This window comes from Oreochromis aureus, linkage group 10 (assembly GCF_013358895.1).
Source record: "Oreochromis aureus strain Israel breed Guangdong linkage group 10, ZZ_aureus, whole genome shotgun sequence".
Lineage (NCBI taxonomy): Eukaryota > Metazoa > Chordata > Actinopteri > Cichliformes > Cichlidae > Oreochromis > Oreochromis aureus.
Window position 1 is genome coordinate 25,809,260 of NC_052951.1, and position 25,504 is coordinate 25,834,763.

General features: G+C 37.7%; 1 protein-coding gene and 1 long non-coding RNA gene across 4 annotated transcripts; one reads left to right on the forward strand and one right to left on the reverse strand.

The window, feature by feature from the left end:
- The first annotated feature begins 3,033 nt into the window (after positions 1–3,033).
- Positions 3,034–24,305, forward strand: pou2f3 (POU class 2 homeobox 3). Of its 3 annotated transcripts, none has more exons than XM_039618925.1 (13): positions 3,034–3,161; positions 3,485–3,541; positions 9,574–9,602; positions 11,242–11,343; positions 12,222–12,327; positions 12,905–12,993; positions 15,461–15,667; positions 17,323–17,464; positions 18,544–18,677; positions 19,342–19,506; positions 19,772–19,814; positions 19,921–20,035; positions 22,060–24,305. In XM_039618925.1, exons 2-13 carry the CDS (start codon positions 3,493–3,495, stop codon positions 22,100–22,102), a joined length of 1,224 nt encoding a protein of 407 aa, XP_039474859.1. In that variant the 5' UTR covers positions 3,034–3,161; positions 3,485–3,492; the 3' UTR covers positions 22,103–24,305. The 3 variants fall into 3 exon arrangements, with proteins under 3 accessions (XP_039474859.1, XP_031594096.1, XP_039474861.1); XM_031738236.2 differs by having other exon boundaries at positions 15,491–15,667; XM_039618927.1 differs by lacking the exon at positions 3,034–3,161 and having other exon boundaries at positions 3,211–3,541.
- Positions 3,563–12,297, reverse strand: LOC120442394. The gene is made up of 3 exons (XR_005614713.1): positions 12,185–12,297; positions 11,270–11,338; positions 3,563–3,623 (listed from the first exon to the last, which is right to left on the reverse strand). It is a non-coding gene; the product is annotated as an uncharacterized LOC120442394 (long non-coding RNA).
- Positions 24,306–25,504: the final 1,199 nt, after the last annotated feature.

The window sequence follows — 25,504 nt, forward strand, 5'->3', positions numbered from 1 at the left end:
GGTGGTAGACATTATTATTGCTGCATCAGTTCATGCATTTGCCACAAATGTCTATCCTTGCAGTAAGTGGCAGCTGACAAACTGGTATTGTGTTATGCTCCATGATGAAAACACACTGCATGTCCTGTATGCTCTCATGCACTCAGGTCTAAGACTTATTCATGATTCCTAAAAGTAGAATGACAGGCAGAGCCTTTGAACAAAGTTATTACATCCAGTTTACTTTAGTTTTTGTCAAAATTTCCCCAAGTGCTTTTTTAACAGAGGGAAACATAGCATTTCTAAACATACCAGTTTTCTTTAGAACCATAAACGATCTCTATTTGCACACATTAACAGTTATTTCAGAAAATACACCAAAAAAATGACTAACGACTAATGACTCCCCTGAAAAACTCACCTTTTTATTTGAGCCATAGCACAACCCGCAGCTGTCCAGTGATGTGCATCACTTCATATTGCTCAAAGTTGGTAAAAGCTGTTCAAACTGAGGGTTATTTTCAAATTTACACACAGTATAAAAACGTCAGCAAGGGTCTGAGCTGTCATGCCAGAAAGCAATATGGCAAAACCAAAAGAAATCAGTTTAGACTTGAGAAAAAGAATTGTTGGTGGTCACAAAGCAGGAGATGGATATAGAAGGTTATCACAGAGTTTCTTGAGAAGTATCAACAAATTACAAAGTACAAAATAGTACAGATCAAACCTGGCAGACTTAGGAAGTGAAAGATTTCAAAGACTTTGGAAAGAAAATTAGTAAGAGATGTGTCTAAAGACCCAGAACAACTGCCAAGACACTATTGAATGACGTAGCCAAGTGAGGTAGTCTCAAAGAAGATGATCACTAGACCCTTGCACAGCTATGGACCGCGAGTTTGCAGACCAAGAAGAATTCCACTTCTGCAGATGAGACACCTTCAAGCCAGACTGAAGTATGCTAAAGACAACCTGGAGAAAGATTATACAAACTGACCTTTGGTCAGATGAAAAAAAACTAGAATTCTTTGGCTACAGAGATGCTGCTTATGTTTGGAGAAAGAAGGGAGAGATGTACACTCCAAACAACACTGTCAGCACAGTGAAACACGGTGGGAGGAGTCCAGTGGGTGGAAGGAATCATAAAGAAAGAAAGACGTGAAGAATTGAAAGAAAATGTCAATCAGACAATCAAAAACTGGGTCTGGGTCATCACTTTGTCGTCCAACACACCAACGGCCCATACATACGTCGATGGAAGAAGTGCCTCCAGAAAACCAAAAAGAATCTAACTCACCAGCCTGCACAAAGCCCTGACCTGAATCCCATTAAAAATCTGTGAGGTGAACCAAAGACCAAGCACCATGCCAGACCATCAAACCTAGAGGACCTTCAGAGATTCATCAACGAAGTGTGAGTTAGGATTGCTGAGGAGACGTGTGTGAGACTTATCCAGCAACAAGGATACATAACTGACTACTAGCATCAGGAGGCCTAATGATTTTTGACCCTGGTAGTTTTTGATTTTTGTGAACGAATTTTGTTTCTGTGCAAAGTAAAATAATATAAGCATCTAAAATAAAACTATGATGTGTTAAAGATTCCTTAAAGATTACTTAGAGAAAATTTCATTTTTATTTCAGGAGTCTAAAAATTATTTTCTCTTCTGCATCCAGCAGAAAAGAAGGTAACCCAAGGTAACCCTTCACCATCTCTTAAGCTGTTGGGAGACTTCCCATGATGCACTGAGAGTTTATCCTCCACTCCTCTCTTTTCCTTCCCTATGTGCTCATTTGCCATTTCTGCATGTCATTAACCTTTTTCTGCTCTTTCCTGTGCAGCAGTTCATATTTTGTCCTGTTTATTTTTCCCTGTTTCTTCTTGTCTTTCAGCTATATGTCTGTCCCTTACTGTCCCGGTACTTGAGGTCTTGTCCTGCTGAAAAGGAGTTCTTCCTGTTCACTGTTGCCATGCGCTTGCCCGTAGGGATTGCTAGATTATTGGGGTTTTCTTTCTAATATTTTTGGCCTAATGTGAAGGTGACAACTCTTCTCGTAAACTGGTGCCGAATAAATAGAGTAAATTCTACAACATTCCATGTAAATAGATGTACTTTCTTTTCATAACTTGGGACGTTCCTAACTTTCATGTAGTACTGTAAATATAAACTTAGAATAAATAAATTACTAAAATGTTGGATGTCTCAAATAACCATAAAAACACTGTATATTTTCCAGCTAGTGGCAAGGCGATATGCCACAGTCAGCTTTGTCTCTAGCCCCGCACTTTTTCATTCACAGGAATCTTGTTTCTCACCTAGCTCCTAGCTCCTAGCCATTAAGACCCCTTCAGATGTAAACATGGCTCTCAGCTGCCCAGCTCCTAATCCTCACTGCTGCTAACTACTGTGCAGGTCCTGCAGCCTAGAACTGTTCCCAATATCTCAAAATATTTCAGCTTCGCATTTCAGCTCCTTGACTGCTGACTCATTTTTAAAAGGGTGTCATTTGTTCTCTTATTAAAGTTTTGATTTAGTGAATTATTTGTTGGAGGGCTTTCAAATCTCACTCTACATTAGTGACAGGGCCAGGGAAATTTATTGCATTTCAGTACTCTCCCAAATGCCTCTTGTCCATGTAGCCTTGGTGTATTTTGTTTCTACCTTATAGTTTTGCAGCTGTTATTGATTACATTTTATTTTTTCAACATGATTTAGCCCCTTTGTCTGTGGTCTGACAATTTTGAGTATTTGTAGCATGATTTGAAAATATTTTTTTTCTCAAGAAAGCCAAGTTAATGCCTTCATGAAGGAATCATACAAATATCATCTAGTTCTTCAAAACATACAAGGATAACTCCAAATGAGGTTTTGGTATACACATGCACACACACACACACACACACACACACACACACACACACGCATGCTCTAAAATTTAAAGCAAGCCCATTGTTGTTTTATGCAAAGTGTCTGAAGCTGGATAGGTCGCACAGAGACATATGCAAATCAGCCAGAGTCATCAGCAGGGTGTACTGCTGAGGTGAATGCTTTCCCACTTAGGAAAATCCTGATGAGCAGCAGTAAGAATTACAAAACTTCTTATCCCAACATTCACTTGCTTCCTTTTGAATACTTAGAGAGAGGGGGAGACAGCAGCTGGAGCAGCACAGGCTTTTAACTCAAGGTGAGTCACTACTCCAACACCTCTGATCATCAATAACATTTTAATATCTTTATTTCATTTTAAACGCACGAGTTGAGTTTTAAGGAGAGTTCCTGTACCGCGTGGCTACGCCATATGTAGATGAGTGTTGTATGGGGCTATCGGCCTTGCTTATGAATATTACAAGTAGGGATCACACAGGAGTGTGTAAAGTTTGTGCGGTGGTGTGGAGGGGAGGGCGCATTAGAATAAACTCAAGATCATTTTCCTGGGTGGCCTGAGTGCTTCATTGTCCTGGTAAAGTTACAATCCTGTAGGAAAATCAGCTATATTTATCATTACAGATATTAAGATGAGCGCAGACACGGCAGAGCACACGGAGGCTCCAGGTGAACAGACGGGTAAGGATATTTTACCTTCTTCATGGTGCACGGATGGAGTTTGGAGTGTAGAAAGCTGTAGATTTGGCCACTGCTGCTATTTCTGGGGAAAGAGAATGAAAAGTTACAGGTTTATTTAATCTAATGTTGACATGTCCCCAACAGCTTATTTAAATCTCTTTAAACTAAAATATTCTTAAATTTTAGGCACTTTTTTAAAAAAAAGTGAGCATCTTTAATATGGCCTTTCAATTTGTGACTTTAAGGTCACAAATTAAAAGGCCAGATTGAAAACATAGATGGGTCTATGTTTCATCGTATTCAATAATATGCGGTGCAGAAACATTTGCTGCGTTTAAAACAAAAAAAATTGTTATTCATGCCTCATGCGATGCACGTAAAACACGATAAAAGCAACATGCACCTGTCTTGAAAAGGTGTATTTGTGTGGGGAAAATGTGTCAGTTGGTTTCGCTTGAGGATGCCCAGGGGGTGAGGATGCCAAGCAAGCCACGAAACAAAACCAGGAACCAGCAGCAGCAGAAAATGTGGAACTTTTACTGAGACAATAGCTGTCCGAGAGAAGTGAACAGCTCAGTTTCGTGGAAGTGACAAATGTCTGTACTTTTGCCAACATATGGTCAGGTGCACGGCTGTGTTTCTTTTCCCCACAGAAGATATTTTGATGCAGCTAATCATTTCATTAGTCATGTGATGATCTATTTTAAATAGATTAGTCACCAAATTAGTCAATACACGTTGGTGTATCTGCAGATATTTCTATTTGTCTGGATGTTTCGAGTGGATTTTAGCCTCCAGTCAAGTGCAGTTGAGGTGAATAAAATGTCGACTCAAAGCTGAGTGTTTTAATCGGTGCTTCTTCCCGACAAACACAAAAATGGGGACATTTTCTCTGGAAATAAATTGCTGTTGACGGTTTTAACATTGTTTTCAGTGCTGTGGGCAAACAGAAGTCCCATTGAGGTGGAGTGCAGATAGCAATCTCAGAGACAAACCTAAACAAATCAAAAGTATCTGCATGCTAACAGAGATACAACTAGATTTTCTTTTTTTCATATGTGAACTTCATAGTCAAAAGAATCAGGATGTGACAAAGTTGCCCTTTCTTAAAGGGGAGAATCCACCACAGACATGTTTGAACTATTGGATGGAAATGCTCTATTTAATTTAGGTGAGGGCACGTAAGTTTGAGTAGAGCTTTCAAAAGGCATCATATACAGCACCTTCTTGCATGCTATGAATTTTCACACAGCTGGACTTCAAACAGACTTCCTACTTGAGAGATGAGATGTTAAAGACTGTTTAAAGCATGATATGGGAATGTGTGCTCTTGTATACAGCTTTGCCTGGCAATGTCTAGAAAGGTTGATCTGTGTGTGAAAACTGCTCACTTTGAGATAAACTAGAAAGCAAAAACAGCAGAACATGAAGTGTTCTTATCTCAGGAGGATCTGCACCTGCACCTGCTCACTTACTGCAAACCTGTTGCTTAGAAATAATGTTTACATTCACGCTGGATGCATTCCTTATGTTCAGAGGCGACTTTTATTTTCAGTGCAGGCCTGTGACAGTGGATGCTGTTGCCTGTATCAGATCCAGGTGTGATTAGACAACAGAAGATTGCGGTGAAAGGACGATAACCTCCTGTGTCATATTTGTACTATTAAACAGGAAATAAAACATTGGTGTTTTTTCCCCCACTTTTCCAATTTAACTAAGCCCATACTCACTTCATTTAAACTGGGTGCTGGGTGCCCCTTACGTGCTTCACAGCACATGTAATTAATAAAACATTTCCTTGTTCTTGTTAGAAGAAATCAGCTGCTTTTAAACAACATTTCTGGAACACCAAAACTTGATGTTCAGTTTAAATTTGCAACATTGTCATGTTGCATTCACTAGCTTTGTATGTACTAACATGTGGAAACACTATGAGCTAACGGCAGGACAAGAATCCGTTTACAAGTTAAGGTCTTGTCTGGAGACTGTGCAGGATCAGAGAGGGGAATCAGTGGGAGGATGCAGTTTTACAACCAAACTCCTCACTGACACAGTTCCAGTAAGGAGTGAACATTATTGCCATTTTCCTTTGTTTATCTTTCTTTAAAACAAAGTCTTCCAGAGGTCTGAAATTCTGCTGGTTTTTAACCTTAAATGTCACCCAGTTTCACTGAAAAGCAGCAAGCGAATATAGTTTTCCTGCAAATATCTCATATAGTATTGACTAACAATTTTTTCTGCATCTTTACCTTTAAAAGGACAACTACTGTACATAATCTATATCTTGCAATAACAGCAAGAATTGTATCAGGATATATTCTTTTTTCTTACAGACGCCTATTTAAAAGCCATTAGTCCTGTTGTAGACTATGATACACACTGTGCCAAGCATTTTCTTATGCTAATTTATTGTTAATTACAAAATTTTGTACAAAGCAACATTTAGCACTTGTGTTTTAGCCAGTTTCATTTAAACTGCAGTTGTTTTATGCAGAGAAGCAGGGTCATGGGTCAACACAGGACTCAGACTTAAAAGGCTTGTTGAAGAACTATTTGGTAACTGGATAAGATCAGTAAAGAGAGGAGGCACGAAAAGCACAAGAAAAGAGTTGAAGAAATTCTAAGGAAAATGGTTACAGAAAAGCAAAAGCACTACAAGAGCCGGTCTTGGAGTTTACACGGAGCTTGGGTGAGGAGCAAAGGGGCAGGGCAAGGTGAAAAACACTGAAGCTTGACGAGTATTTGATTGAGACCAGGTGTGCCAGGCTGGGGAATTGAGAAGATGACGTCATCATTCAAGAGGAGGAGGGGTGGCAGTGAAAGAGAAGATTCACAGAGACAAAAGCAGCGACTGAGTTTAACTTTTACCAGATGTAACAAAAAGGAAAGAAAAAGCACTGAAATCTTAAAGTTGATATTTTAGGTGTTTACAAAAATTTATATAACTCACAGGAATATAAATAATATGGGTTTCATATGCAGACTTTAATTAGTAATTGCATTGCTGCCATTTTTATACACCCTTACTCTCGGTGGCCTAGAATTGTAAAGGGTTTTTTCATGGGCATGGAGTGTGATTATTTGTTTTTAAATTAATTTTGTTTCAATTTAAAAACTTTTTTTAAATTAAGTTTTTTAATTAAGTAGGTAAAGGTGTATTGCATGTGGACCCATGTGAAGCCACACTTGTCAAAGCAGTTTTTAAAAAAAGGTATATATGGACTGCAAAAGAAAAAAAGAAAAAATAAGGCACATATGTACCATTAAAACGCCTTGAAGCTCAGGCCACAAAAGTAATGGATGATCACAGGATCCTTTCCACTGTGAAGAAAAACTGTCAGAACAGATTCGTTATGCCATCCAATGGCATAACGAATCTAAAATGCCAGAGCATCTCTGAAACAGCACTATTGGACAGATGAAAGTACAATCAACGTATACCAGAAAAAAATGAAAGATAAAATATGGAAAACACTTATGATCATGATCCAAAGCATATTACATGACCTATAAAACACGATGGGAGGCAGAGGGCTGTTATAGGCATGCATGAGGCAGAAGCAAGCAACTATCAACAGGTTCAAGACTTTAAACAGTAACTTCCTCCAAGAGATTCTTGATAAAGATTTAAAAAAATGATCATTTTAATTATGATTATGTCAGCTTGTCCTGGAAAACAAGGGACTGAGTACAAAAATGACTGCACCTATATCCAAAACATTCAAAATGTGCTTTGGTAAAAAGGTAAAATAATCGTGTGGGTGTATCCAAACATATATGGACCTAACTATATCTCATCACCATATCTCTCAAATAAGTTAACATGTTCAAAAAGGAGCAGGAAAAGGTTTATTTAATTGCTGTCCTTTCCAACTGTTTGGTAACTAATAATCATAACTTGTCTTTTCCGTTTATGCCCAATCCTTTCATAAATCCTTACTTGCAATTTGCAGACCAGAGCTGCATATTTAGGCTTTGTTGATGCCATGATTTTACAGGGCTTCATTATGGAGACTTTGTTTTTTTTTTACAGTGCAGGTGCAGCAAATTAGTTTGCTGATAGGAAAACAGGGAAAATCAGAGTGACTGATTATTGTTAGAACACTTTGTCCATGCTTCACAATGTGAACTTGTGACTATAAGCAGATTTTTAGGTCATGTGGAGAGTTAGGCAAGAGCTGATGATACTCAAATATATGCTTTTCTTATCCGAAAGACCAAAAATCAACAATGAACACATTCATTAACTGTCAGATATTTAAAATACAACAACAGATAAATACACATTTACACAAAGTTTGTTTCTGTCAACATATTGCCACAAATACTCACCAAAGCATTTGTGCTATTTGTGCATAAAATAGTCCCCAAAAGGTGCACTGTGTACTTCTGTTTGAGTAACAGCGCCTGTTTTAGTATATGAAACTGTGAACATGTCACTTATTTTTAAAGCCTTCTCTTCATTTGGGCCATAGCCAGGGTAGAGAAGTATTTCCAGATGAGCTAACACATCACTGCTTCTGGACCAGCAGATTATTCATACTGTTTAGAATGTAAGGAGCAGGAGGTGGGAAACCTCTATTTAATATTTACTCCCTAAGACAAATTCAAATTGATATTGTCCCATGTGCCCCCTGTGCAGTTTGTAATATCTTAGCTGGATTTTGTTCATTGTTTAAGGACTAACAGATGTAACAGACGAAACTTTTTTTTTTCTTTTAGTGTGCGTGACTTTTTGTGTCAATGCACGGTTTGCAAACATCGTTCCGAGTATCTATGTGTGTGCGTAGACACAGGCTTCCTGCGCTCACAGCTGATTTGCATGTCTTGGTCATTTCCATACTGGAACCTAGCCTGTGAAGCTGGATGTGCCATGGGGGAGGAGGTCTGGTTGGGAGTGGGTGACATAGTGATGGTGGTGAGGAGTTATGGGTGTATTTGCATTGTGTGTCTCCAGCAGCTCACTGCCTCTCTTTCCCCCAGTGCGCGCACACACGCAGTGCAGAGGGATAAATTTGACATTCAAATGATGTGAATTTATCCAGCACACCTCTGTGCTCTCCTCCCCTGTGAGATCGCTCTCTGTCATTTAACATACGTTTAAAAGTGAGTTTTCTTGAAAAGACTTCAGACTTCTGAACATCTGTGTGAAGAGGGGGCATCTAGATACTAAAAAACACCATTGAAACCATTTAATATGGGATAAAATAATAAATATCAACTAAAAGATTAAAAATTAATAACCTAAATTAGTTTTCTTTCAATATCATTTAACTAGGTGCCAATTTTATCATCATTAAGTTGGTTGTTTAGTTTGGAAAACTTCAGAAATACAATAAAAACAGTTAAATGTGTACATATATGCTACCAAACTGATTCCCTCAAGTTGTATTGTCTGACTTAAGATGTTTTCACACTTGCACTGAAGCCCTAAAGTTTCTTGTGAGAACATAAATGTGTGAGGTAGCGGCATATGACTTTAAACAGTCTTTAATATTCTCAGCAGCATGAGAACAGAGCAAGTAGTTGTCCTGTGAGTGTGCAGCAGGTGAGTGAGCGCCATGGTTCCTTCCTGCTGCACGCTCTACCCAGGAACAGGTCTGAAGTGGATGTCATGTCGTGCTGTGTGCTACACGTGAGGAAGGGCAACTGCACACAATGTCCTGACATTTTTCTTCAACATCTTAAAGTCAAGAAAGTAAAACCTCAAAAGTGATATTTTCTTCAGCAGCAAATTCTCACTTTTGAAAAAACCTGAAATATTTGATGTTGTTGCATCATAAAAAGCTAACCCTACAGCCTTATAGCGATACATTTAACCTAACTCCAAATCTGCATTACGCAGGTTTGTGTAGCTTTAAACTGTTCAACTTGTCCGACTGCCACAGAAACTCCTTTATTTAACAGCATTATTTCACTTTAATTTAAAACAAAAGTTTGTTCTTTGCTGACACTTTACAACATCGACCAAATGTCACAAATCAAAGTTTGATTAAGTCTGAATTATTCATTTTTTCTGTTTTAACTTTCAGAGCGAAACGGAATCGACTTCAGTCGCCAGGTTAGTAGGACAGCTCACGATATCACTCCTTGTGCTGAAATTCCCACCAACGAGCTCTCTGTTATCAGCAGCATGACTTGTATTGCTTTAAATACAGTAACGGCTTTAAACTACGATGTGTGTGTGAACCTCACTGGGACCTTTTAAGGACAAACATGGATCAGATTCACATTATTGACATGCACACATTTATTCAAACAACACATATGCTACATGTGCTAAACAAATAACTGAAGAGCGCCTGTAACTTCTCACTGAGAGTAACAGGGAGTGGATAACAGGCTAGAGCATCAAGAGGAAGCAAAGACTAAACTCACTCTCCAGGATCATGATATTGTTATTATTATTACTATACTGCTTTGGATGTTACGATTAAGCATTTTCTAATATTTTCATATTAACAGCTGCTCTCTGCAGCACCACAGTCCAGCTTGACATTGTAGGTTTTTAGCATTTTGGAACATATTTTCGGTGGTGAAAAAATAACATTTGCTGTGCTGTCATTGGCTTTGTTCCCAAACTTTGTGGTTTGGGAAAAGCAACACTACTTAGAGACCCAAGATACGGAGCCAAAAGTCAATAATTTCCCAGATTACTGATTCCCAGACTGTTGTTAATTTTGCATTTCAGTCGTCACTTTTTGAAACGAAAGCTGACTGACCTGAGCTTCAGGAGTAGACAGAAGAAATAAAAAATGATCTTTGATTGTTAGTTATTTGAAAATTTCCCAGAGTTTTTGTAGAACTTAGATCAGTGACCCATGATCCCTTTTGCTTATTTTTTAGCAAATGCCGCTCAAATGAGCAAATGGTGGATTTTTCCATTCTCAGATTAATACACATTTGTTATTCAGACCGTGTGAGCCTGCACTTGCGCGACTACTTTTTCGATATAGTTTTGGTCTTAACAAGTTTGCTGATGATAGGAAAACTGTATAACTTTCTGTAACCTTTGACACTCTAAATAACAAACCTCATTTGCAAAATAAATATCCTACAGGCATGGGAACGGTGCTGAACTAACTTTTTGACAGTTAACATCCTCAGGAAAATCTGCCTGCTCGCCAATGTGAATATTACTGTAATCTATTTTGAAACAGTCTGCGGCTGTTTGGATACTTCTCCAAATGTTCTCTCTGGTAGAGGAAAACAGGTCTTTCAGTTCTGGTGCTTTCAGGAAGTGCCATCGCTCTCAGGGGTTAGTTAGTGGGGGTGTGTGGGGGAGGGGATATTTGCATACTGACTTACCCAAAAGCAGGCAGAGAGAGTCTATCGCTCTTTGTATCGTGTTTAGTTACCAAACTGGTCTTGGCAAGGGCTCGCAGGTTTTCTGTTTATGTGGTCTGTCTCTACACCTTTGGTTTCCAAACTTTTTCTAGCAAGGCTTCTTTTTGAAATTAAAATTATTCACAAACCCCACTTACATGTTTTTGTTGGCCAGAAACAATTAAATAAAGAATTTAAATTCAGTTAAAATGAGATTAGATGTCAGATTCACTCATGTTCACTTCCATGGTTCCACATGCCTGGTGGCTCTGTGCCACAGGGGTCTCACACAGCTGTATGAGGAACGGTTTTTAATATCTTTATCAGAAGTTGACAGTTTATTGTTTTGTTTGGCTTTGATTTCCACGTCTTAGATAAAAACAGAGGACATTCATGACTCACCTCATTCAGGCTCCACCGTGAAGACATGCCACCTGACACAGAGCTCTCCAGTGCACGGAGGTCAGCTGACTGGGGTAAGATATAGACTCAGATTTAAAAATGGGAGTGTATTTTATTTTCTTATAGGGAGTACTATAAAGTAACTCTTGGGGAAAGAGTGGCATACTCTTATATTAATTTGATTGTTATTACAGATGCATTCATTTGGAAACAGTTATGTATTGAGGGTGCAGGAACTTTACTTACCTAGAAAACAACATGCTAACTAACATTATTTTCTGCTTTTACCTTTATTTTATATACTGGATATTTATAAACTAATGAAACCAAATTGCTATTACAGATTAAACAACCCAAAACTGATTGATTAGTACCATCTCAACCATCTACAGCAGTGGAATTGTACTTACATAGTTATGTATCCATTATGGTAAAGCAATCTCTGTTTTTAAATGATGTGTACAATTTTACTTTAAATACAAAAATCTTCAGCTTTAACAGAAATCTTAGAGCTGAGGAAAACTTTAAGAAATGCTAAAATCATTGTGCTCTTAGGTGATTAACTGTGAATTTGTGAACTACTTTTAACTTTTAACTAATTTGTGAAGTTATTTTGCATTTTATAAATCCGTAGTCATTATCAAAGTATTTCAGCACATTTTATTGCTTTTATAATTAAGCATTTTTCTTTAAATTGTGTTTTTGCTTCTTGTAAGGTAAGTGATTAAATGCAGTTTTTTTACTACTTCATCTCGTGTTTTATTTTAACACAATCATCAGGAAAAAGTAGCAACAAAAATCTAAATCTAAAGTACAAGTAAATTAAAGTTATGTCTGTGAAGGTTCTCAGTCATCCAGGTCATCGTAGTCTAGACTAATTAGACTAAATTAAAGTTAATTGACTTATTAATTTACCTCTTACTCATTTTTCTTGTGGTGCTTTCTGCTCCAGGAGCTCACATCTCTCCACCCCATGCAGCAGCTGGTTCTGATGCCTCCTTCTCACCTGTCATCTCCCTCCTCCTTCCTGCTCTCCCAGAGTCCCTCCAGTCACCAAGGTGAGGTATCATAAAACATCCAGTCTGTATGAATAGTTAAGACCAGTGCTTTCCTTTTAGGGGTTAAAGGCACCATTACATAATAGAATAGACATTTAATAGACAGCAACTTTCACATCACATCTACACATCAGCTGGTTAGCTTACCACAAAACAACCTCTTAACATGTTATAGCTTGTTTTATAGCTTGCTATCAAGCTTGTATAAAAACAGAAGCATAAAACCGAGCCTGCAAGAGAATTTCTTTCGTGCCCAGGCAAAGTAAGTTAAACAAATGTCTTAAAAGAATAGTCAAACATTTCGAAAAATAGGCTTGTTTTTTCTTTAAAATTGTTCAACAGGAAAATACTCTTACAGCTTAAAAGATTGAAAACAGCAAAAGCATCAAGTTTGCTAGCAAACATCATGTGCATGTTCGCTGACTGGTTAGCTTATCCAAAATCTAACAGATGGCTGAAAACAAGAACAGTTTACCTGCTTGGCCTTATGTGGACACCTTAGGCTATGTCAAATATTTAAATATAAACACACAGTCACAAAACAGTAATATTATTATTCTGCTGCTTTTCTTTGCAGCCCTTCTGCAGCAGAACCTGCTGTCTCTTCCCAGCCAGAGTCCAACTGGTCTTCTTCAGCATCAGCCTGGTCTGGCTCTGACTCCACAGGTAAGTCCAGAACACTTCCTAGTGTGCTGCACCAGAGGCAGGCAATAAGACTACAGGTGTAAAACTGCACAGATGTAAACAAGTCATATATCGAAATGATCCAAACACCTTCATTCATGCTTCATTTCTGTGGAAGCACATTTGACAAACAAATGAATTGTGGTTAAGCTTTGGCTAATTTTAGATAACGGACAACTTTGTTGAGGTTTGGGAGGCATCGTGGTCATAATACATGTTAAAAAAAATAGTTTACATCATCAAATCTGAAAAATGTTTCCACCTGACCTCCTCAGATTTAGCTGATTTTTATTGTTTAGTAACTTCGGTCTGTTTATTAAAGGCATGGAAAATTTTACAATGCCTTCAAAGTTAGGTCGGAAAATAGAATTTTCCATCAGAGTTCCAAGTCAGAATTTTCATCTGCAACTTGGAGTCCCAACTCGGAAAGTTATAGCAGCCTCACTAATCTCACATTAATAGTCCAAGATGGTGGCGGTGAATGTAAACATAATAAAACTGCAAAACTTGTAATCTGTCCTTCCTGTCATTCTGTATATTTGTAACTTGCAAAATAAACCATATAAAGAGTGCTGACCAGGACCTGTACATGAACATGGTGCAGCATTGCGTTTAAGCACCAATAAAAAACTACTAGTGCTACATAAATTGCTACAGCTTACTTAGCTGAGTTTAAATATGTAAAATTAATTTATATAGCCATTTTCACAGATAAAATTCATAAAGTGCGTCACAGTAAAACACAAGAAATAAAAATATAACATAACTTTACTACTGGAACAACTCGGGAATGACATCACTCCCAACTCCAACATCCAGTTTCCGAGGTATCTGGAATGTGGAAAAAATAATAAATAAAAAAATAAAAACAATGGTATTCTCCTTTAACACACGCTACCCACTCCCAACCTATGGCTTCAAAGCTTTAAAGGAAAAAAAACATCTACTTATAACTTTTTTTTTTTACTTGAGATATTTATTGAAAAGTAATCATTTCAATCTATGAAAATCTTCCACTTCCTCCTGCGTGCACCAGCGCGTCACAAACTTCTCCAGCATCTAAACTTGTTTGATCCAAGCTATCATAAAGAAAATGTGAACACCGGTGATGTTTCTCCATTTCACAACCTTAAGTTAGATTTGCATATGTTAAATTAAGGCTATATTAGAAATTTACATTGGTGCAGAAGGAATCACAGCTGGAAAATGAGCCTTTTATCAATTTGTAGGTAAAAAGGAGACCTTTCATAGGATAGGATCAATTGTTTTGACCAGTCACCTATCAAACAACATGATGACATTTTAAGGATTCATGCCATGAAGCATGGAAACCCATGCTTCATGGCATGGGTTTCCATGGCTCCTGTAGGTGCCATGGAAAGCTCCCAGCGCACAGTTTTTGTGCTGATGTTAATGCCAGAGGACGTTCGGAGCTCTGCAGTTACTGAATCAGCAGAGCGTTGGTGACCCAGTGACCCGCTCTGCAACTGTATGTGGTAGCCACTTGACGGCTGACTTTCTGAACGTTTCCACTATGTAATAGCGCCACTTACAGTTTATCGCAGATAAATATAAGTGGGAGGAAATTTCACAAACTGACTTGTTCCACTGGTGGCATCCTCTTACAGCACCACGGTCGAATTCAGTATGCTATTTAGAACAAGAGATTATTTCACTATTGTGCTTATTTTGTGTTGTCTTTACCTAACCTTGTATAATCTTCAGGGATGGTGTCGCTTTTAAAGAGGGAGAAAAATGAGTCAGTGAATTTGCAGGAAGCCAAGTCAAATGTTCTGCATTTTGCACACTCTGTCTAAGGAATCGTCCTTAATTTGACCAGTATTTCCAGTAGAGAGGAGACTCTAAATAGTCAGAAATTTGTATACGGGCCTCATGTCTTAACCTTTTGAGCTAAAACAGAGCAAACGAATCATGCACTAAGATACACTGCCAACCGGAGGTTCAGAAAGCAAAAGAAGACACTTGTTTAATTAAGTTTAAATATATAATAAAGGGGGAAAACACAGTTACTACAAATGACTGTAGGCTGGATAATCCTCCTTACTGACTCTTAGAATGATCATAATTTACATTTATTTATCGTGGCCTGGAAGTAGTTACTGAGCACAGAAAGTCATCAGGAAAGTGTTTAATGAGGTTTGCAGAGGACTGTTTTACCACAGACTTCTCAACAGTCCAAAGTCCATTAAACTCATAGCAACTCCAGAGAAGTCGCCCCCTGCTGGCTATTAAACAGAATGTAAGTTGAAGGCACCTCAGCTGGCTTCACTGTTCAACCCAGAAAGCGACATCTATGATCCTGCCAGGAAACTAAACAGTTAAAGCTGAAGTGAAGCTTTTGTCCTGTGTATGCATAACAGTCATTTTTTTGTCTCAGTACAGTAAAAACTTGTATTTTTTTTTACCTTACATCACCTGGAAACTGAAGATTTCCCTCTGTGATGTTTCTCTGATCCAGGCTATGGGTCGCTCGGGTCTGGCAGGGCCTTCCATGGAGAACCACATGGACATGTCCCACCTGCAGATGCCCAAACACATGTCGGTGCCTCCACAGGAGGAACCTAACGAGCTGGAGGATCTGGAGCAGTTTGCTAAAGCATTCAAGCAAAGACGGATCAAACTGGGTTTCACTCAGGTAAATCAGGCCCTATAAAAAGACCTGAAAGACTGTATTCACTCAGTCGGCTCACATAAATGCATTTTGCATTGACTGTTTTCTCTTTTTATGCTGCAAAAATATAGAGAAAATTACACAAGACTCTGGGTGTTGCAACATGCTCATGAAAACCAGATGGCAGTTGTGTGGTTTTGGCCTGTGGTGACCACACTTAATTTATTCAGTTATGCATCAGAGTCCTGATTTTTTTTAATACCATGTTTACATAATCTTATAATTAGAAATTAGGAGGCTGGAGCCTATCGTAGCCAATAATCCACCAATCATTTCATGATTTAGGTTTATACTGTATCTAGCTTCACCTTTATCATTAAATAATTAGCCTATATCTTACAGATATTAGAGATTTGTTACTGCTTTTGCTTGGATATTTAATATAATAATAACAATAATAATAATAATAACAAAAACATATATGGTCACAGTTAAGCAGGTTAAAAAAGAGGGCAAAGAAGGCCACATGTCCATACTCATGATTTCATAACCACAAGTCATTTGGGAGGGATTAAAGTTCATTGAGATAAATGATAATCAGTTCCAGAAGAGTAAAACAAAACTCTGGCACCACTAAGTGTTTATTCAATATTGCTGGTTTGCTTCAAGGGAATTTCCACAGTGCATAAACCTTGCATGAGAAAACAGAGGGGCGGACGGTTCGTTTCTGACAGAGTATTTACAAATTCGCCAGCACACCAGGTCTTGCCTAACCCCCTGCCAGTCCTATGCAGTTTTATTTATTTATTTTTTATTTAAAAGCTACAACTAATAATTTAGCCAATGCCTCTTTATAGCCTAGTGTTACCTGTTAAATCTCATTAATTGATTTTATAGCTTTATAAAAACAGTTTGAAAGAAAATTTAATAAAGAACTTTAAAGAAAAAAGCTACAGATCCAAATGTAATGACCATTTTTCACAGTATCTAAACCTAACCAAGTAGTTTTTAGTACATAAATGTAATGACGAAGTTCATAGTCTATAAATCCAACCAAGAAGTTGTATCCAAATAGTGACGAAACTTATCTAGCAAAGGACAGCGCAAGTGAGAAAGAGATTGAAAAAAATAAGCTAAACAGAGTGCAAAACTCAAAGTCATTAGGGATGGATTTTAAAATTGTTGCAATGAGCCATGATCAGTTGTGGAGGAGAAACACTAGTACTTGGCACTCCTGTGTTTTTATCAGACTTTTTTGGTTTGGTTTTTGAGAATTTCAAATAGTGCAGAAACCTTCCATGGAAGAACAGTTTGGCAAAGGGATCGTTTCTGCATTTCAGGCCTTGGTTGATCCCTAAATGTAAACAGTTGTAATGAGTAGTAACTAAACCTATCTAGCAAGTTCCCATGAAAGTCAAAAAAGATGAAAGATCAGTAAGATCAGTAAGATCTGACAGCATTATAACGTTCAAACCCTGAACTCATCTGATGTTTTTAAGTTGTTTAGTAAGCTGTTAGCATGGCCAAATGTAGCTGAGTAATAATTATGTGCCATTTTTCTTTCTTCAGACTAGAGGAAGTTAGAAAAAGCTGCTGAATTTACCACAATTTGCTGATTGAATTGCTTTTGCATGAGAGATCCATCAGTGTTTTGTGTTCTGTTGTGTTTGTACTCACAGGGAGATGTTGGCCTTGCAATGGGAAAACTCTACGGGAATGACTTCAGCCAGACCACAATCTCTCGATTTGAGGCCCTGAACCTGAGCTTCAAAAACATGTGCAAACTCAAACCTCTGCTGGAGAAATGGCTGAGCGATGCCGGTACGCAGCAACTCTTATTATGTTTCCTATACTACCATTAAAATTGCAACAAACTATTCTTCCTCATCACAACAAGTTTTTTCACCTATTTCCACGAGCATTAGTTCATATAGCACACCCTCTGCTGATCACAGACTGAGGTTTGCAGAAAAAATGACCAGGATCTGAAAATCTGCACAGTAAAAAAATGTTTAACTGTTAATATAACTGTTAATCCACCAGTATGTGCAAGCTTTTTAATCAAGATGATATTTGCAATGCTAAAATATAATTATTGCTTTGATTCATGAATTTGTAAGTTTACTGTTTTAAAAAACAGAAAAATAGTAAATCACAATTCTATTTTTAGTTTTATTAAGATGCTAAACTATACTTATTTACCTCCTTCCTTAGTGAATAGAATCATTAGTTTTAGTGGTTGAATGTTAATTTGTGACTTCTTAGTGACATCCTCAAATTTGGGTATGAGTAACATGTAACATGTGAGTTTTTTGCCTATATAAATAGCAATATAATTTTTAGTTTTAAACACATTTTTGTTAGATTTCTAAAATGTGTGATTTTTAAACCTAAATAAATTGAGCAATACATTTTTGAGCAATAAATGAATTGTAAAAAATGCGGGATGCTGGATGGAGCAAATGTGACAAATTAAACTCATGTATGCAAATTAATATTTTTTTATTTTTTAAATTGTTAGAAGATTCAATAAATATTAATTTTTCTGGCTATCATTTCATAGTCCAGGATTTACAGGGTGAAGCACTATTTTTATTTTGTTATTTATACCTGAATTGGCCCTAATAAAATATGAAATGTCTGATCAGTCATTACATGATCTAACAAACAGACATAAGAAGTCTGGATTTAACACTAAGGAATGCAGATATGGCTGATGTTGTTAATCACAGCTGTGGGTTTATAAAAATGTCTGCTACAACTAAATCCATCAGATATCATCTTCTCAGAAATGTTGAATGTGTAAAAAGTAATACTGGGGCACAAAATATGTTATACAATCTAAGAATCTCATTTTATTAATTCAATTTCCATGTTGCTTTTCTTTTTTTTTACATCAGAGAACTCACCTTCTGACACGATGAGCAATTCCAGCTCTCTGCCGACCCTGATGGAGGGCTACGGGCGCAAACGGAAAAAGAGGACGAGCATTGAAACCAACATCAAAATGACTCTGGAGAAACGTTTCCTGGATGTAAGACTCATTCATTACTTGTCTTGTTTTCATGGTGAGCATATAACTGAATAAGCGTTACACGCTAATGAATAAAACCTGGAAAAATCTGTCTTGTACAAGGAGAAATATCTAAAACTTGCATTAGTAAAACACAGTATGACGCAAACAAACAACATTGTTTAAGCTCTCCTCTGTTAGAGGAGTTGTAATGTGGGAGGGAAGGTAATAAAAGAGGTACATCGGGAATGTTAAGATGGTGGATGACTGTAGACATGAGCTGGGTGAATCCATGAACACAAAGAAATTAATAGGATAGTCCTGACAGTTGGCCTTCAGCCTCTACTCTTTGTTCCCTCTGCTGCCGTGCAGGCGTTCTAGTTTATGCAAATGTGCAACTACCATCGGCTGCAGTTTTGAGATGGGCCTCTCAGCCAAGAACATCCCCCATGTGGACCTAACTCTCATCTGTTTTTATATTTGATTTTTAATTATAATTTAATTATAATTTTATTTGAGTTTTCAAATCTTTTTAGCGACGACCAAGTAATTTTCTTTTATCATTGCTTAATACGGGGCTTATTCAAATGTCTTGGACACTCATTGTTTTTCAGGTAGATATCAACGTTATGCACCTCCTATGCAAAATTACAAGGTTGAAATCGTGCATATTTTTGAATTTCAGAACCCTAAGCCCAACTCTGAGGAGATAACCCTGATCTCAGAGCAGCTGTCCATGGAGAAGGAGGTGGTTCGAGTTTGGTTCTGTAATCGTCGCCAGAAGGAGAAGAGGATCTACTGCCCGACGGCGACTCTACCTGTCAAGTCTCACACCTACAACTCCAGGATGGTTAGCCACCTGATATATGCTTTCTTTGACTTAGGTGGCAGAGCACTCTTATGTCTGCAGAGAGGCATTTTTAATTATCTTTAATTATAAAAGTCCAAGTATAGTGTGTAAGCTGTTAGCCACACAAAATAAACAGGTCTTAAGTTGGACTTTTCGCTTTAAACGCCTACCAAGAGGATTGGTAGATATATTAGAGGGTTACCTATAACCCGCTCTTTGTAATGCGAGTATGTTTACCATCCTAACATTCATTTTATTGTTTCAGGCATCTGCATCCAGGTCCTACAGCCCTCTGGCTTCAGGTGGAGGCAAGTCCCATCCAGCTTCAATAATGTGCCTTTCACTGTAACATGTATACAGTAATCATCTGTATATGTGTACATGTTAAATAATATTTTAGCCTTGTTTTCACAGTTTCTTCAAGTTCATCCCCAAATAGTATGAGCCGTGAGGCATCTCCCAACGGTCTGTCTGCAGCCTCCACCTCTCTAACCTCTCCAGTCAGTGCAGCTTCCTACAGCACACCAGGGTAAGAAAAAGTCACACAGACTCCCCGTTTTTCTGTGAAAGATATTTTTCCCTTCACTCCAGCATCAATATTAGTTTTAAGATGTCAGCTCAGGACGTTGTTACCATGGAGAGAGTGTTTCACGAGCCGTTATCAATAACTGGCTGCTTCATATCTACTCCAAAAACAATGGAAACTGTTTGTTTAACTTTTCCTCAGAAACTGAAAAAATAATTAATTTGCTTATATATCCAAACCGTCAGCACTTAAATAACGTCTGTCATTTGAGATTTAAATGAGCAGTTTGTCATTTTATTGGCACAAGTTAAATGAGGAGAGTGATGCCACTTCCAATAAAAATAAAACTAAAGCCAATAAACAGTTAGCTCAGACAAAAAGGGTACTTGACATGGATTATGTGCAGGATTTTAACAGATATGAATAAGTGGCATTGTTCTTTTTGTTTAAGACTTTTGCAGCACTCTTTTGCAACACACGCAGACGTATTGTCAAAACTCTGATTATTACACAAGCCTAGGAAGTATTTCTTCATAAATCGGTTGTGTGGCAGGATATGGACACACCATGCAAGGGGATGGAACATAAACTGAAGAACTGCTTTAATGTTGAAGTCTTACAAAAATTAAAAAAACAATGGCAGAGCACACAGCCGAGAGAGAGGACGCGACAAAGGGCAATAGGAACACTGAAGTTATAAACACACACGAGGTGACAAGGGGAGCGGATACACCGGGGATGACAGCTGAACCTAATTGAGAAAACGAGACAAGGGAAGTAAAATCTAAAACAAGACACTGAGATTCAAGGAATAAAACACAAGCCAAACTGAAGTCATGAGGAAAGGCAAAACCTCAGAATATAAATGTAAAGGAACAAACCAGGAAACACTGTAATAAGAAAAATACAAAACTCAAAACAAATAACTCACAAGGAAGAGTCGGGGACCATGACAGTTTCCTTGTTTGTGTATTAATTTATTCAGTTTATTCTTCTGATGATTTGCTTGTGGAGCTTGATTTTCTGTATCTGTATATGTATGTGGAAAAACACTGTGCTTGTAGGTTTTCCCCTTGACTGATGAGCTATTAAGATGAGTTCAGGTTTAAAAATAGGTCCAAAAATGACGGACAACATATGTATATTTAGAATAGCATGGCTTTCTTTCATTAGTTCTGCTCTTTTTTACATATACAGATTTAAATGCCAATATTAAAAATAAAACTGTGGAACTTTTTAAAAAAATGTTATTTATCAAAGCTACTTTCAGCTGCACTTTTATTCACAGTGGGCAGCTCCACATGTTTAAGTTGGTCCAGTTCTTTTACACTGGATGCCCTTCCTGATGTAACTTCCAAGAGATTTATGTCTCCTCCCGGGATCAAACCTGGGATTTTTTGCTTGCTAGGGGAATGAGTACACTATGGATCATTTTATTTGTTTTTTGGCTGCATTTCCATGTCCTTCTGTCTGTAAACGCAAAAGCTTGAAAAGTTTTGAATGAATTCTGATGAAACTTTGTAGGGGTGTAGAGTGGAGTCATGTTAACAATCCTTTCAAATTTGGCCTACATCCACCGAGATCTTCCAAGTCAATATGATTTAGTGTTAGCAAAATGGACAAAAAACCGTATACGTTAGATTCTTACAAGTGTGGTGTGTAATGACAACATATAGAAAGAGCCTTATAAAGATTTAAAATATCAAATCACATTTGGCCTCTGACCTCTTCTTCAAGCTAAATAGATTAATCTGAAGGTCAAACTAATAATAATGCCATACAGGGCTATTTGAAATTTTGTTTCTTACTGCCATTATTTGTATTGACAACATACATATAGGGAATGATATATGGGGATTCTAAATATCACGTTACTTTGGGCCTTTCACCTTCCCTTCTCTGCTGTACCTTTAAAGCCTGGCACTCTGGGAATCACTCGTCTACAAAAACATATTTATCAGAATTTTTTCCCGTACTTTTTAAAAACATTTGCCTAAGAGCTTGCGATCTTCCCTCTGGTCTTTCAGGTCATGGTACCGCACATGGAACCATCCCACGTATCACCACTGAGAAACTGTATGACATGAAGTTTTTGAAGGTAGTTTTCTTCTAGAAGGATGCACACTGAAGACGGAGTCGCTCATTGTCCCGTAACACACATGGTTACAGCTACAGGTGAAAGCTCACACGGACACATGAGACAAAGAAGCGGGAGCAGCACAAGCAGAGGACTGCGTGCCACCACTCTTCTGTCAACACTCACTTCATTGCTCATGCATGTCCCAACAGCCTTCAGCTGTTTGATTTGTGTTCACGTGACTCTTTATTCAGTTGCAAATATGAAGAACACACACACAAATCACACACACACAAACATCCTAAACAATGGAGGGAAACGTCCTGTCTGAGCCTGTAACTGCCACCACTCAAAATTATTTATGTGAATGTTGAAGGAGTCCAGATTTACTCAGATTGTGCATCAACCTGTTTATAATGCCATCTTTCTCCTCTCATCTGTTGTTTTTTCAAATGTTCATATTGTATTTAGTGTTGATTTTAGGGTGTTTTTAGGGATTTTACAGGTTTCATGTATGTTAGTGCTGCAACTTGCTTCTTTTTATTCAACACTGTACTCTCGCTGTACCTGAATAAGATCTGGACAAGTCACATGAAACGACTTTATTTAAGTTAAAAAACACGTATAAAAACGAACAGAAATGCCATGCCCTGTGCCAAGCTCATTACAGATGAAACGTAGAACCATAATTTGAATTTCATTGTGCCATCTGGCTATTATCAAAGCTCTGAATGGGCTATTTGCACGGTTCATTAACAAATCACATATGTGTTAGACACTTTTATGGATATTGAGTTTTATGGCAGATCTGGAGGTTTCTTCAAACCTTTTAGACCCTTTGCGGGCAACTCAGTGAATCCTAGCAGTTAATGTCATTGGTGCGGCATCTTTAATTATAGGAATTATAGACAAAACTAAAAAAAAAAAAAAAGATTTAAAGTGGGGAAAAAAGGATTATGAGACCGTTTTTGATGATAAAGTTGAAGCACTGGTGATGGTATTGCACTCTTTTTATTACCTACATCCTGAAATAATAACTGATGGGGAGTTTTTGTGCTATTTAACACTCAAGTTTTCCAGAGAAATAAACAAATCTCCTTTGTATCATAATTCATACGTAAAAGGCTCTTTATATTTCAGACAGAGTAGTTTGAATAACGTGTGCCTGGATCACACTGCTCTCCATTGTGTCCTATAGCTCTTCTCGAGAATGCCTGCCTCTTTTGCGTAACTTTGCAGCTTTGACTGTTCTGCAGGTCGTTGCAGAGCACAGTGCGGGAGTTTCTCAGCTGCTAAACGCTGTTGGTTTAGGGCTATATTAAAAAGATACTCAGCTAATGGCTGAGAAACACCATCATTGTGTTTTGTAGAGACTCTTTATTCAGTGTGGAGGCAACAGTGGGGACTACGTGCCCAATCAGATCTGCTTAGAGCTGGCTGATCTCTGCATTAAGCACATGTCCAGTTTTAAATGTCGTCTCTATGCATAACACACTACTTTAACAGCTGCAGTCTGAATGTTTGAACTTGGTTACGACCTGTAAGAGTGTTTTATACTGACACTGTCTTGTCACTTTCTGTGTTTAGCTTAGCTGTCATCTCCTGTTATTGTCAAGTTAAAGAAAATAAGTCCAACAAATCACATCAAAGTAGCAAAACTGCCTGCAATGCGCCCTCTGACATGAATCACATCACAGGAACTACACACAATGCTTATTGCTGGTTTTTGTGGTCTTTGTTGACAGCTGTAAAATATAAAATATCACCAGACCTTTTGTTTTGTTTTGTTTTTAGTTTGGAAGTGGAGCACTTAAGCAAGTGTTGACAGAGTTTCTCTTTATTTTGTACTTTATTTCCCGTAGCTTGCTCTGTCCTCAGTTCACTTGTGTTTGCCTCTCTGCAGTTTCTGTTTTGAGTGTCCATTGTATATTTTTTGTCCGGGGTTAATGTTTTGCAGTGGGACCAAACTCCAACTTTAGCCATAAAATGAAAACAGCCACTATATTTACTGTATGTTATGTAATGTTACAGCACAGTCATGTTTTTACTGATGTAACTGAAGCTACCACTGTAAAGGTGAAAATGGAAACAGTGACGTGTGATCCTCTGAGTCTCAGAGAATCGTTTGTATTTACCTCATACTGAATGTTTATTAACATTTATTTACTTTCTTTCAATAAAAAGAGGTTGAACTTCTGTGTTGTTGTTGTTGTTTTGTTTTTTTTTGTCATGACTGACAGTGTTTCGTACCCAGCATTGGCAGTGTGTTCAGGATCGTTGTCATGCTGAAAAATGAAGCTGCTGCCAGTCAGATGTTTTCCATATGGTATTACATGGTGGGGGATCAAAATCTGATTTCATAATTCCATCAATTTTGACAAGATCTCCAATAGCACTGGCTAAGATGTTGCCCAACACTATGGCAGAGCCTCCACCATGTTTCACACTCACTGTTGTACCTCTCTCTCGACCTCCTCCACACACACACTGATGAAGAATTGAACTATAAGTTTAAAATTTGTAATCATCCTTCCATCAGACCTGTTGCCACTGAGCCCATTTCTGATGAGGCTTCAGTGAAAAGTTGATGGATCAACTGATAAGTGAAATGTCTGGTTTCTTGAAAGCAAAATATAAAGTGGTGAGGGGTGACTCAAGACTTTTGCACAGTTTATTTTTATAATTAATTACCAAAAAAGAAATTCAAATTTCAAATTTTTTGAGATGCACTGGATTTTAATTTATTCTCTCCAAGGCAGCAGGTAAATACACACTAAAAGAAATAAATAACATATTATTAAAATCACCCACATCCACTGCACAGTAATATCTTTAGTTAGACAATATCTCTGTCTAATATCTTATACTCAAGTTTCCCCAAGTCATAGAGTGTGCATAAACAACTGACGTGTTCAATTCCATGAAATCTTACTGTAACCCACATCTGTCTGAACCTCCCAACGAAACACCAAATGCAAACATCCAAAAACAGGGAAATTTCCAGTTTGAGCTCCGGCTTAAATATCCCATAATTTGCACAGATTGTTACAAATCTCAGATTTCCAGTTTTGCCTCAGGACATCAGGTATCGTCATCTCAGCTGCGGCTTTTATGTACCCGTCATTCACCACCCTCGTATATCCCCATGAGTAAGGAAATCCTACATAATCAAATATTTGTTTTTAAATCACAATGAATGAGGCACATCCATTGTGATTTAAAAACACTTTATGGTGTTGATTCTTTAACCCTGTAATGTCAAGTTATTCATATTTGATACATGGCTTTTACATCAGTGTGACTTTTTTTTCACCTGAAAAGCCTGACGTATACAATCAGACACATGCATACTGTAAGCAATACATTACACAGAAATGCCAGATGTAGCAAAATCA